At 40.3% G+C, this 13,857-nt stretch overlaps 1 protein-coding gene across 1 annotated transcript in view; it reads right to left on the minus strand.

The window, feature by feature from the left end:
* The window catches only part of COL22A1 (collagen type XXII alpha 1 chain), a 228,500-nt gene that overhangs the window by 67,612 nt on the left and 147,031 nt on the right, over positions 1-13,857 (minus strand). The window contains exons 24-28 of the mRNA XM_026790395.2: positions 12,287-12,340; positions 3,042-3,095; positions 2,629-2,682; positions 1,574-1,627; positions 350-403 (exon numbers count right to left, since the gene is read on the minus strand). Of these exons, the coding sequence (XP_026646196.2) occupies positions 350-403; positions 1,574-1,627; positions 2,629-2,682; positions 3,042-3,095; positions 12,287-12,340 (270 nt within the window). The remainder of the gene's footprint in view (positions 1-349; positions 404-1,573; positions 1,628-2,628; positions 2,683-3,041; positions 3,096-12,286; positions 12,341-13,857) is intronic.

Raw genomic sequence — 13,857 nt, forward strand, 5'->3', positions numbered from 1 at the left:
GTGAGAACACTTCCTCATTAGCAAAATGTGGTCCCTACTGGTCCATGTTGTTCTACCTACACCCCACAAGGCTCTGAAATTGCTTTTTTGATGGCTTGGGAACACAGCCTGCAGGGAGCCAATGCAAGGTCCAGGTTAGATCTCCCTGCACACAGGCTTGAGAGAGGAGCACCAAACAAGTGTTGGTATTTTGGAACATCATTAAAGTCAGTGAACCCCATCTGCTCATCCTCCTATGTCTCCAACTTCAGAGGAATCCTCTTCTCCTGACTTCAGTATAAAATCTTCCAAAATCACACCTTGGTTGACTCAGTGGATACTCAGCAGATTATGAAATACAGTCCCTTACCTTAGAGCCAGCTTTTCCAGGAAAGCCTTCCTCACCCTTTTCCCCTCGTTCTCCCTGCAGGGAACACAAGAGGTCAATTCACAAACTCCTCTGGTGTTTGTGCAGCACATTTGCAACCAACGGTGAGGAATATTTCAACTCAGTTCCTCAAGATCACCTTGAGGGTGTAAATGGAGCCATATGAGAATATGCTTCCTGGAATATTTTTCCATTCCAGGGCCATTTGCAATCACATCTGCAGCATCCTACTGGAGAATTTCTGGAAAACCACAATCACTGTTGCATTAAAGATGTCCATAGTGAATTATCTGGGAAAAAAAACCACTTCCATTCACTTTCTTCAAACTGTATGTGGTTAGAAAGTTAGAAAGTGTTCTAAAAAAACCATAAAATTTTGGGACTGGGGCCTTGGTCACTGGATCCATTGTATAAATACTTTAAAACTGATCTTCCAATGTGGGTGGCATCAGCATGGACAGCAGATACTGCAGTGGTTGAAATGTGACTACACAGCTGGGAAATGCAGTAAGTGCTACACAGATGTGTGGATAAAATCCAAAGTTTGTTTAACATCAGAAACATATTATGGGCTGCAAATTCCTCACCTTTATTCAACAATAAATGGGAGCTGGGGATTCCGCTAGACCTGAGATCAAGTATCAGAAGCAAGAAAACCTCTGCCAAGGCAATCCAAGGCAACAGATAGTTAAGAGCTGTTTTCTTTACTATAATCATCACCCGCAAAACCTAGTTTGGCCTTGATAGTCAAAACATGGCACATTTCTTTGTCCCTTATTTGCAGGGGGATGAGAAGTGTCTCCTATCTCTACATTTACTATCTCCCTTCTCCCAGTGCATAGACAATGGAGGAGACAACTCCCCTTGCAAGCCACAATTTGGAAAAGATTTCAAATGGGGCAGAAGAAGTAGGAAGTAATAAAGAACCAAGTTTCTGCCACACAGACCTAGAGAAGGTTCAGGGGAATGGCATCTCTTCTTTTCAGCCCTTCAGGGAGGAAAGAAAGGAACATCTTTGGAGCCTTCTACCCTTCTTTGCTCTTCTTCTTTGTGCCTTGGAGGTGTGCCTTGACTTGCCAGAGTCAGTGGATTTCCTGACTGATTGTTTGCAATGCCCAGCTGTGTTTTTCCTGCCTCCCTTGCTTGCTCACCCCTCTGATCTGCCTGGGTAAGGAGCTTAATCCCAGTGTCTGTGGTACCACTTGCCTTTTGACCCGGAAGCCCAGGAAGCCCATTGAGTCCATCTTTGCCAGGCAGCCCCTAAACAAAAGGAAAACATAAGCTATAAGTGCCACTTCTTTAAATGGTTACCAGCAAACTCAGCATAAACATGCTCAGCTCATCTCTCCTGCCACCCACATAAGTTTAAGAAAAGAAAAACCCCCTCATGCATTTTGGGTTTTGACTTTTTTTCCTACTTTTTCTCAAAAGACACAAAAATTCTCACATTCTACATATTTGCTCTGCCTTTTCTTCCAGTATCCCAGTTTTAGTGAATGACCACTGGATGTCAGCATTGTTACAGAGAAACTCCAGTATAGAGCTTTTAGGTACTGAGAATCTGTAAATTTTTTTATGTACCTTACTTAAATTTTAGTTTATTCTCTGTAAGTCCGTATTACCTGTAGCTATATACATATATTTTCCTTTACATCCGTTTCTCCTTTTAAATCTTGGTAATTTCTTATACAGTAAATAGACCCCTAAAATTAAATTATATAGCACAAAGTGACAGAGTGGTTCAGCAAGATAAGAATTAAAATTACTTCCTGTCATGCATTTAAAATGGCAAAAAAAAAAATCTTCCCTTTTCCAAGTGTCAGTCAATCCACACACACTGCAGACTGTAGGTGGCAATTCTGTACTAAGTATTTAATTATTCAGTTTTTGTGACTTAAGAACAACAGAAATTGCTACAGTCTGCTAAATCTGAGATTTTAATCATGAGTAATTTGGCCTTATTCAGGAAATTCCAGGTTTAGAGAAACAATATTGTGTCAAATGCAAAAGGAATTATAAAAGGTATCACATAAAGAAAATACCATGATCCAATTGCATAGGAATAGTGGAGCTGCACCTGGTAAAATTCTTATTCACAAAAGGTATCTGAGAATTATTTCTGCATTAAAATTGACAGTACTGGAGCCCATATTAAAACCCGATGTGCAAAAAAGAAGTGGGAAACAAAGCAGACTTCAGAATTAAATTATGTGAAGTAATTAAGAAATTTGAGGTGAGGGAAACAGTTCCTCAACACTTACAGGTGGTCCAGGTGGTCCAGTTTTACCAGAAACTCCAATCTCTCCTGGCAGTCCCTGAGAAATGAAATCAGGATAAAAAAATAAATCAGTATTTCTATTCTCTGCAGGAATCTCACTGCAGATTGCTGCTTTCACTTCAAGTATATTTTTCCCTTCCACTGCAGCCAGGTCACTGCTGTGGGGCACCCTGGAGACCCTGATTTATCCCCAGGAAGCACCAACGTGGTTCCAAGGCTTAGCAGGGAGAAGCTGTGCTCTAGAACCAGCTGTGGCTTTTAGCAGAGAAAATATAAGAGAAAGCCCACATTTCCAGAGGCCTTAACTCTGTTCCCTCTGAAAACCATGACCCAAAATTTTCTCCATCTGTTTTTATTTCTCCTTGATATAAAACAAAACCCCCCAGGGTTTCTTACCGGTGGCCCAGGTGGTCCCGGGGGTCCAGCAGTGCCTGGGGGCCCTGGAGGTCCCTGCAAGAGAGGAAACAAAGCAAATTTATCAAATTTTCTGGTAGGAGCTGAAAGCCTCAGGTCCTCCCCTATGTAATAGGGGCCCTGTAGGAAACAGGCAAAAGCACTGAGCTTTATTTTCTTAACTCCTACCTAAAAATAGCAAGATGCCAAAGCAAGGAGCCATGAACACAGGCTGAACATTTTCTTCTGCTTAAGCCACTGCTGCCCTTGCTACAAGGGGAGCTCCATCCTCCACTCCAGTACAAGAGATGGAGGAGTGGAAGGCCATCAGGGGTAACCCACAACACAAAGCTTGACCAGTGGGATTCCTTGGAGCACCCAAACAAAGTTAACCTTGATTCATGTTGGTTCAAAGTGAATAATTTACCTCCAAAAAAAAAAAAATTGCTGAAAGCAACTAATGAATGAACAGGTTTGTGGTTCGAGCTTGCTTTTTTTTGGGAGGGTGGGGTTAAAAATATTAATCCAAGAGTATGGAGAAATGCTGCAATGATTCAAGTGTCTTAAACAAAATTTGCCACCATTTTGTTGCTTGACATCAACCTGGTAGGTAGTAAAAGATCCTCACAAAATCATAGTTTGATTAACACATTCAGTTGGAAATATCTTAACATTCTTACTCATTTCCCTGCAACAGCTGTTTCTCTTAGGAGAAACATTCTCTCAATAGACACCTGGTTTAAAGAGGGATCTATTTTTATGCATCAAACAAACTGTTAAATTTAGCTTCCTATGAGAGATTTGTTTCCAGCCTTGACAAATCTTAGTATGTTGCTTGAGATACAGAAGTGTTTGTTATTCCCAGCTTCCCCTGTAGACAAGACAGGATTTCTCTCTCCTATGCTCAGAATGAAATGTGTTCATGCATTTTTTGAATCAGGACCTAAGCAAACAGTGTGAGAAATGGGTATGTGAGCTGAAATCTGACCCTGGATGCCTCTTTCTGTCTTTCTAACATGACAATCTCACTAATTTTCAGTTTTCAGCATTAGGGGAGTTCTTGTGTAATTCTGCTTAAAAAACAACAAACCACCCCACCTAAAACTCTTATAGAGATTTTAAACTGAGCAACTGATACAAGACAGAAATTGGCCAGAGAGCATTTTCTCTGTGATCTTTTAATATTAAGATATTACAAGCCATAGATCATTATTAGCATTTATTTTTAATGAAAAATGTAGATGATGAGAAGACAATGGTGTAAAAAAAGTGAAGAGAAGGACCTATTTGAGGCATGGTTTAGCAGAGATGGCAAATAAGTGATCTTACAAAATACATTCACAAACTTCAGCCAGGAGCTAAGACAGTCTCTTCTCACCAATAGATGGGGCAAAGAGACCAGAAAAGGAAACTGCAGCTGCATTTGCCTCAGAGAAACTCAGAAGAGAAATGGAGTTATCCTTTCAACAACACTCTCACTTATAGAGTGTCTTCAGACGCACTGATGCTGATGATTTAATTCCTGGGGAGTCCTGCAGTTCGATCCTGCAGTTAAAAATTCCATACCCATCAGGAAACACCTGGTGAAGACTTTCCTTCACTTAAAAAGGCTTCACCATTCAAGGAAAAGACTCAACAGACTAAAAAAGCCCAGCACAAGAGAATACACTACACACAGACGCAACTGTGTGCAGCCACAGTTGGATGGAGCAAACACACACCAAGGACATGGAAATTCTGCTTGGCCCTGCTCCACCTCCACAAAGCACTGCTGGGAGGCCCTGCAGAAGGTGTGGGCTCCAAGAGAGGGCTTCCATGAGGAATGGGGGGAGCACTGGGAAAAAAGGTAAGACTTTACAAAAACTACAAACTAATTCAGATTGGACTATGTGTAAATTCACAGACTTTTGTTGACAATTCCAACAGTTCCTTCCTAATAATTTAATTTTGTTCTCTGTCAGTAAGTGAACTGTCTCTCACCAGGAAACAACTTCCTTCCCAGCCCTACACCAGGGAATTTCTATCAGGAGGTGAAAAACCCCAGCCAGGACCCAGCCTCAGCCCAAGCAATCCCAGGCATGTTGTGTTACCCCACGCAGTGAATTGGCAGGGTCAATCTGATCTAAAAGCTAAGTCTTACTCCGGCATCTGCCAGCAACCAGCATAATCCCTAAAATGTGAACTGCTACATCCTCCTCATCCCAGCTCCTTCTCCCAGTAACTCTTGGTATTCTCACTATCCAAGACAATTTCTAATTACTCTCTAGAACTTTCCATACGATAGACCACAATAACCTTATGCAACCATAAGTCCTGAAATTGAATCCCACTGATCTGATTATTTTCCTAAATAGCCACTAATAATTCAATTTCATTGTCCCTCAAGAGATAATTACTCAGGATATCATGCCCAAACTGGCTTACAGGTAGCCTCACCATGTGTTGCACCAACAAATGCTCCACCCACTAATGGGAAACTCTTCTGATGAAATCTTCTCAGAGGTGGACACAGAAAGAACAGTTTTATGGAATGGCCAGCATTATCCCTTGGAGATGCACAGGGTGCTGGCTGGCAGCCTGCTCCAGCTGACTGCACACAGCAGTCACTGACTGTCCTACTGGCTTTCTTCTTTCTGCAGCCTGGGATACAGCAAGTGATGGGACAAAGTGAAATAAAATGGCAGAAATACATCACAAATATCCTTTATAGAGCATTCCCTTTTGCTACTGTGCAGAGAATTTCTGTTTCACTTGTATATCAACATCTCACATTGTAGCCCTTCTCCTGATTTCTGAATATAATCCAGAGGAAGTAATATTTTTTTTAAATATTAGAATTCACCAAAGTGACAGAAAGAATCTATTTATGCTTTAAAAAACCCAACACGATAAAACTACAGCAGCAGGACTGTGAAATGTTTACCCCAAAAAATCTCACACCATCTGTTTTCTTTGCTTCCATTTTTAAGTGAATCCAGATTAAAGCACCTGATTTACACAACTACCTTTTTCAAAGATTATTTGATGAATTCTACAGATGAGAGTCCCTATTCCAATCCAGAGCACAGTGTTGTCCTGTTAAAACCCTGAACCAGAAGAAAAGAATCACAGGGTGTATTTTTTTCCTGTTTGGTAAACACTCTGACATGTGGTTTGTAAGTGTTGAAGCAAGAAGTGATACATGAAAACTTGATTTTAGAACAGATCAACACAAACTCACTTTGGAAAACAAATACAAAACATGGAATTTTTTAATAAAATGTTTAGACCAGAATATTTTCAAACTGCTGTTCTGAAACAAAAATATTTCAAATGTTCATTAAAATCTAAAATCTAAATATTGTGTAGAGGCATCTGTGTTTTGGGATAGGATATATTTAAAATCTTTGTGGAGGGTTTTTTTCAGGCTTGTGTTTCATCCAGCCTCATTCCTTAGACAATGTAATGCAGTGACAGTGCTCAGGAGAGAAATCTGACACTGTTCATACTGGAGACACAGCTGTATATGTCCTCCACAATCCACTCTCTGGTGCTCTCCTCTTCCAGTTGTACCTTGCTGGAAGATGGGCTGGGAAAGGCAAGGATTTTAAGATTTAGGTTGTGGACTCCCTAAGGAGGCTCTGAGAAGGAACAGAAACTTTTGTCTGTGACTCCATCAGTAGGCAGCTGGGCCTAAATCTCTTTTCCATGAAGGAAGGGATTATTAAGTCTTAAAGGGAGGTGAACAAATGACATTCAACAATGAAAACTGAAGTCTGATGGCTTTCCCAGACACCTGAAGGCAAAGCCTAAACAGACATATTATCTGTGCTTTATTCCATGCTGTTGTCTGGATTCTCTTACCTATGACAAAGATTTAGACGAGCCCTTAACCATATTGAAACAGTTTCTGGTCTGGGCTGTTAATGCAGTGTAGCACTTCACAAACAAGAAGGGACACACAGGAGCATTCTGTGCATGTCTGCTGCTAAAATGAGAGCAAAATGAGTAACTGAGGCACTGACAGACTTTCCCCTTCCACTTTCTGTTCCTGTCTCCAAAGACATTCCCCACAATTTCACCTCTCAGAAAGACCCCACAGACCCTCCCTGTTGCCTTTGTGCTGTCTTTCCTTTATTTACATTCCTTTCTCATCAAAAGTGAAGCTGTTGCAGCCAGTTTTGTGGAGCAGCCCATGTGTCTCACTATGTCCTTTGCTACTCCAGAGCTCCACTTCTCCTCCACAGCATCTGAGTGAACTCCAGGTTCAGCTCCTCAAATCTGCTTTTCATTTCTCACCCCAGCCACTTCTGCTGTGAATTGGAATTATACAATCAGCGAATCATTGTGGTTGAAAAAGACCTTTAAGACCCTTGAGTCCAACCATCAACTTAGGGCTGCCACAGCCACTGCCAAACCACATTTCTAAGTGCCACTTCTTTTAAATAGCTCCAGGGACAGTGATTTTACCATTTCCATGAGCAGCCTGATCCAACGCTTGACCATCCTTTTATTGAAGAAAATTTTCCTTATATCCAATCTGAAATGGAAATTATTACTGAGATATTTTCTGTAATGCTGCATAAGAGCATCATGTTTCTCTCTCTGCTTAAATCCTGCCTTACAAATCAATACAAAGGTAAGAGAACTTATAAAAAATAGCTGCTGCTGATGACACTAAAAATCAAAAGCCTGAAGAGCCAACAGATGTGAGCATTTGTCTACAATACATGTCCTGTAGTCAGCACCAGTGACAGCGCCATAATTCATACACGGATCCAGTCTCCAGTCACTTCATCAAGTGGCATTGGAACTGGAGTACCAACATTAAATTTAAAATGAAAGTTCTGTCAACAAAAAATTCTCCAAACTGTCTTTGCAGCTCTTTAAAAGTATGGAATAAAGTTGACTTTGTACATAGCAGTCTTTCTAGGAGAGTTTCCTGCTTCCAGTGAAAGGCAGTGTTTGTTTAATTTAATCACTTAGTGTAAGCTATGGACATGATCTCTTTTGTCTAAAGAGGAAGATTTATTTCCCCATGTGTTTGCTTGGAGTTGGTTTACTGAGTCAGTGCAGCAAATGAGAAAAAACAACTAAAAAATCTCCTTTAATGTCTTTTGTTTCAGCACTATTAGCAATCTTCACAGGTGAAGACTTTTTTAATTTATTTTTTAAAGGTATAGATCTTATTAAAGATTGCTCTGAGCAATATCTTCCAATTCCAAGCAGCACTGGCAAAGTTTGAATTCAATCTGAGCTTTGCAGCTGGGGCCCACATCCTTTTTTTACCTTTTGCAGTATTAACTTGCATTATAAAAAAGACATTAAGGACACTGTGTGTTTCAGAGGAGACCATTTATTTCCTGAATTACTTAAGAAAAGCTGGGCTTGAGCTCACACCCTACAGACAAGTCTATACTAATGAAATCACTGCCAGCCAGGACCGTAACAGGTACAGCTTGTACTGATCTCCCTCTCAGGTCTGACTTACACCACCAGGTTATCCAGCACAAGGCAAGCTTCAGTAACAGCCCAGAGGTATTGCAAGGCAGAGCTATGGCATTTTTATTTAAATCTCAAAGATTTTTAATGTGTTTTGATGTCTCCCAGGTGGCCAGCAAGTACCCACTCATCTCAGGGAGCCTCAACAGTGGCTCAGTGGCCACTGTAGGTGCCTGTTTTAAGAGAGCTTCAGGATCCACTGATGATATTAACTGGGTCTTCATCAACAGGAGGAGGCATCTGTATCCCCATTCTCAACCCAAAAACTGCTTGAATTTGGAGCCAAACCCCAGCCCTGGTAACTCAGTGATACAGCTCAGAGTGCCTGAGACAATTATTTCAGCCTAAAGTTCTTTACAGAAATGCTCATTTTTCAGTCTGCATTTGAACATCCTACTGCAATAAAAGTTGGGTCTATGATTAAGGTTCCTGGGCACTAAAATAGTACAAATAAATAATAACAACACAAACACATTATTAAGTTCAGGTGTCTGTGTCCTTGCTGCCAGAAAATTGCTCAAGTCCAGACAGGAAAAAATATCCAGAATTTCTATTCCATGCTTTAATGATGTTGCAAGATGCATCATTTATAAAAATGACTGGAAAATAAATGCTCATTTTTAAAGGTGCTGATCAGACAACATGAAACAAATAAGCAGATGGACAGGTTCACCACCACAGCTGATCTGGAAGGAAAAATAAATATTTAAAAATATTTTTATATTATCATTTGGTTGATAATTATAAAATTTGGCTTACAATTATAATTTTGAGTTGGTGTGTGCCATGAGAGACAAAGCTACTCTACTACCACAAAACATCCCCAGTCTAGCAGGGAAGTTGCCTCCTAGATGCTGCTTCAGGGTCTGACAAATAATCTCTCAAATGATCCTTGAGACTTGGACTGACTCATCTCACCTCCAGTTCATCACTGGATCATGGAATCACAGAATAACCTGAACTGGAAGGGACCCACAAGAGCAGCCCTTAAATCAGTTCCCTTGCACAGCTTCCTGATCTGTGGCTTCTCAGTACGACTGAGCACATCAGCAATGATTTTCCTTGGCAAAGCCCACTAATAACTTCAGAAGATCTTTCCTGAGTCCTTCAGCAACAATGAGCCTCCTAAAGCTCCTACATCAACACCTTCCTCCTGTCCATACAGGTATCAATGTGGGGAATCAGGTCAGAAAACATAAATTTAAAATTGCAGTGGAAAGGGAGACTATTTTTGTGTTCTAATTAGTTTATGTGCAGCCAACTCAAATCAGTTGTCCCACAACACCACCAGGACAGCACAGGAAGAGCTGACACAGGCTTCCATGCATAATTTGAATGAATATCCATGTAACTACAGTATACGAAAACCACTTTTCTTCCTGGGCATTTTTGGGACATAGTCTAATTAAGAAAAAAAAAAAAAAAAAAGGAGAGAAAATGCTGATAAAGTGTTTTAAAAATCTAATGTCACAAAAAGTGCTGTTAAGCTGAATAGTTTTGTCACAAAGTGAATGTAAGCATTTTCATTAAGGAGAAACATTGAAATCTGCAGCAATATGTCTAGAACAGAGTGCCACTGCAGGAATAGGAACAATATTTTACCTTTCATGCAGTTAGCTTGGAGGAAGAGTCAATTTAAGTATCCCCTGATGCGGGAAGCATTTTGTGCAGTTTTAATTAACATAAAATTTGCTAACATTATTTAGTGTGTGCAAAAAGGAAAATTACTTAATCCTATGTCAGCAATTTTCACAGATACATTTATAAAATTGCTAACACATGCATATATATCTTTAATTTGCAGGGAAGAGTGACATTGTTTGGATGGATACTGTCAGGTATTTTAAAAATAATACATGGATAAAAAATATTCCTCCAAAATGAAGGAAAATAAGAAAAAAACAAAACTAAACTAAACTTAAATAAACCCCCAACCATCAACCAAGCTAAGAAAAATCACACAACAAAAGCAGGGTGTTCAACTCAACAATTCAAGAATTCAAGAAGCGTTCTTGTATGCTCTAGGAATAGGAAGGGATTCTTGGGGAGTCCTGTGAAGGCTCACAAGTTGGATTTGATGATCCTTCTGAGCTCCTTAAAACTCAGAATATCCTATGATTCTAAAATCTTTTAAATCCATTAGAAACACTGTCTTCATTCTTGCAGGCTGCTGCTGAAATACTTGCAGATTAGATACTGTACCAAAAGTAAAAAGACTTAAAGTATGAAAACCAGTATCAAATGGTTTTTTGCTGGGCACGGTTTCCTGCTGCACACAAGGGATTTCATCTGCATGGCGCCTCAAGGTATTGGAAAGGTGATCAGCTCTTTACAAAACTCCTGTCACACAAACCACATCTAGATCATTCCTCCTGCTTTCAAGGGCATAAATTGCCAGAGCAAATAAATAAGCAATCAGAATCTGCTGTCTAGCAGCGTGATTCCTCCCCCCTCAGGGAAATCCCCAGAGCCCTCCTTTGGAGACACCACGGAGTTTACCCCACCTGGGCAGACAGAAAAGACTTCCTCACAGACTTCCACTTAACACAGACTCATACCGGTTCCTTTCCCCACATGTCCCAACCTCCCCTGGTCTCTCCTTTCCCTGTTCCCTCATTGGTTGTGGTATCCTTGGTGGCCAGCCCCATTTTCCCCAAAGCCAATGCCCTTTGCCCTGCCCTTTGTACCGCCCCCATGCCCTCCCCTTCTTACCCTTGTGCAGAGCACGTGGTCTGGTCTTTTGTCTCTGGTTTTCCTTCAGTGTGCTAAAATAAACCCCACTAGAACTGGCCATATAAAAGGCCCTTCTGCCTTTCTTTGCTGAGCTATCCATGATGAGTGGTGTGTGTGGACTTGACTGCTTTCCCTGAGTGCTTACCCAAGTGGCTTTTCCACAGGAGATGCTTATTGGGGAATAAGTATAGGTAGCAGCAACCACCATCTAAATCCCACGCCACTACAGAAGTTGCAGTACATCACCAACAGCTGTAGCAATGGAAGCTCATCATTCTTCCCTTTAGCAATTATTGAAATGCAATCCTAAAGCCAAAGTCCAGTTTGTTAATTTACTCTTGAAAGGGAACAAATGAAATGCTGTTTTGTTCTGAGCAGTCAGCTCAGTGTGAGATTGCACCTTTCCTGCTTTAGGACATTCCTGTGGATATTTTTCTTATTGCCGGGGTGACCCTACAAAGTGATTTAGGTCTGCTGAATTTGTCTCCAAAGTTAACAAGGAACTATGTCAGAGGTGTCAGTGTTATTAGGGCCAAACAGGCTGATCCATGGTGGAGCTGAATCCTCTTGGCAATTCTTAACATAAACCCCTCTGTGTTGCCCTCATGATGCTATGGTGCAATTTGCAGCTCTAATTTGCCAAAAGCTTTTAAAAAAAGGAGTTAAGGGGTCATTAACTTAAGAAATCCCCCTTCCTCACTAAACACAAATCAAGGATTCTCCTCTGGGATGAGGCAGCTTTAAGCACAGGCAATGGGGAAATGCCATACAACACAGCTGTGCTGGTTCTAAGATGCTGAAAAACTCTGGAAGGTAAATGAAATTGCTGTCAGACAAACAGACATCTCTCAATCTCAACAAGATAAATTATTTACATCTTAAAAGGGGAAACATGAACTTCAAATACAGTATAAAGAGGAAGATCACACATGCTGCATTGTGTGGTTCCATGTCTTCTGTTTCCACCAACTCTGGTTTTACACATATTACAGGAAAATTATAATAAGAAATAATAATAAGAAGTCATCACTTACCTGAGGGCCAATCAGACCATTGATTCCTGGGAATCCTGGTTCTCCTTTTTTGCCCTGCATGTTCAACAGAGGAGCACATATTAGAGAGCCGACCAAAGACTGCTATTGATTTTCCAAAGCCTTTCACTACCAACCTGGTAAATCAATGTAACGTGGGTACACAAAACACAAAAGCTAGAAATGAAGACGACACCATTTGGAAATGAAACCCCAGTTGTCTTTAACAATCCTGTATCTCCAAAATTGTGAAAATAGCTGTAAAGTTGAGAGCTGTTCTTACACATATTGTGGCATCTCCTACACCCTGCAATCCCACTTGGCTTCCCGCTACAGAGGGATAAGGAAGTCATGGTGCCGAGATGCAGCCAAGGGAAGTGCCAAGTTTAAACATGGGCTGAGAGGTAAAGCAATGTTCCTCTGGTCCCTTGCACTGTTTCTTGCATTAAGAAATAAAATAAAAGAGAACTCTGGTGCACGGTTGAATAGAAAAGATCCACAATCTCTTAGCTGGAAAACAGGAATTTCTAGGTAAAGGTGACATTAGCATCAAAGGGCAGAGCTTACCAAGACTCCTCTGCAAGTTAAAAATATCCCTTCAAAGGAACCAGAGAACTCCACTGGTGCAAGGCAAGCAGAAGACAAGAGCTGGAGTACAAGCCTGAGACAAGGTCACCTGTATGGATGCTGGACTTGTGTGTCCTCATGGGTTTGATCTCAGATAATTCAAAAGGAAAAAATCCAACATGGGAAAAAAGAGGAAGAAAGGATGGAGTAAGCACTGGAGTTAAGGCAGAGGTTGGACTTGTTTCTTAACCCAACAGATGACTTGCTGTGTTGCTTTAGGTAAGTCACATATTTTATAAAAATTATCTCTTCTTCCTTCATATGTAACCGACACTGAATCATAAATATTTCTAAGGCTGTTAGTAATATAGTGGGGGAGGGTACAAGAAGAGTCATGTAAATATCTGAGAGACAGACTTTTTCTTCCTTCATTTCTACTTCTCTTCCAGACTGATTTTCTTTTTAGAAGGAAAATATAATTTTAAAAAGTTTAATGTCCCTGATAATGTGAAGGGTCAAATACAAAATCTTCCCTTTATTTTTCTTCATAGAAAGATGTGCAGAAACAGCATCTGTTAATAGCAGTTTTTTGCTGACTTAATGAAAAATCTAAACCATCAAAAAGAAAAGTTTTCATTATGTTTTCCTCAGCTGTGACTGAGATTTATCTGATGTGTCAGAATCAGTTATTTTAATTATTTTTCTCATTAAAAAATCCCCAGCAACTGTCCACCCTAAAACAATGAAAATCAGCATTCATATACAGAAGAATTTAAGAACAATATTAAAGGAGTGATTATAGGGTCCTCAGTATCAGAAAGAATTTGTAATCATTTGCAGGACTCAATATCAATAAAAATTTGAATTATATACTCCAGCACACCCACTCTTCCTAAATGTTCCTTCTACTTTTCCAACATCCATCATTTATTTTCTTGTCAAAGCCAACAAGACCTCATTTTTAATTTGAAGGACTCATGTCACCACATCATTTAACATATGTTTTC

This window comes from Zonotrichia albicollis, chromosome 1, assembly GCF_047830755.1.
Source record: "Zonotrichia albicollis isolate bZonAlb1 chromosome 1, bZonAlb1.hap1, whole genome shotgun sequence".
Lineage (NCBI taxonomy): Eukaryota > Metazoa > Chordata > Aves > Passeriformes > Passerellidae > Zonotrichia > Zonotrichia albicollis.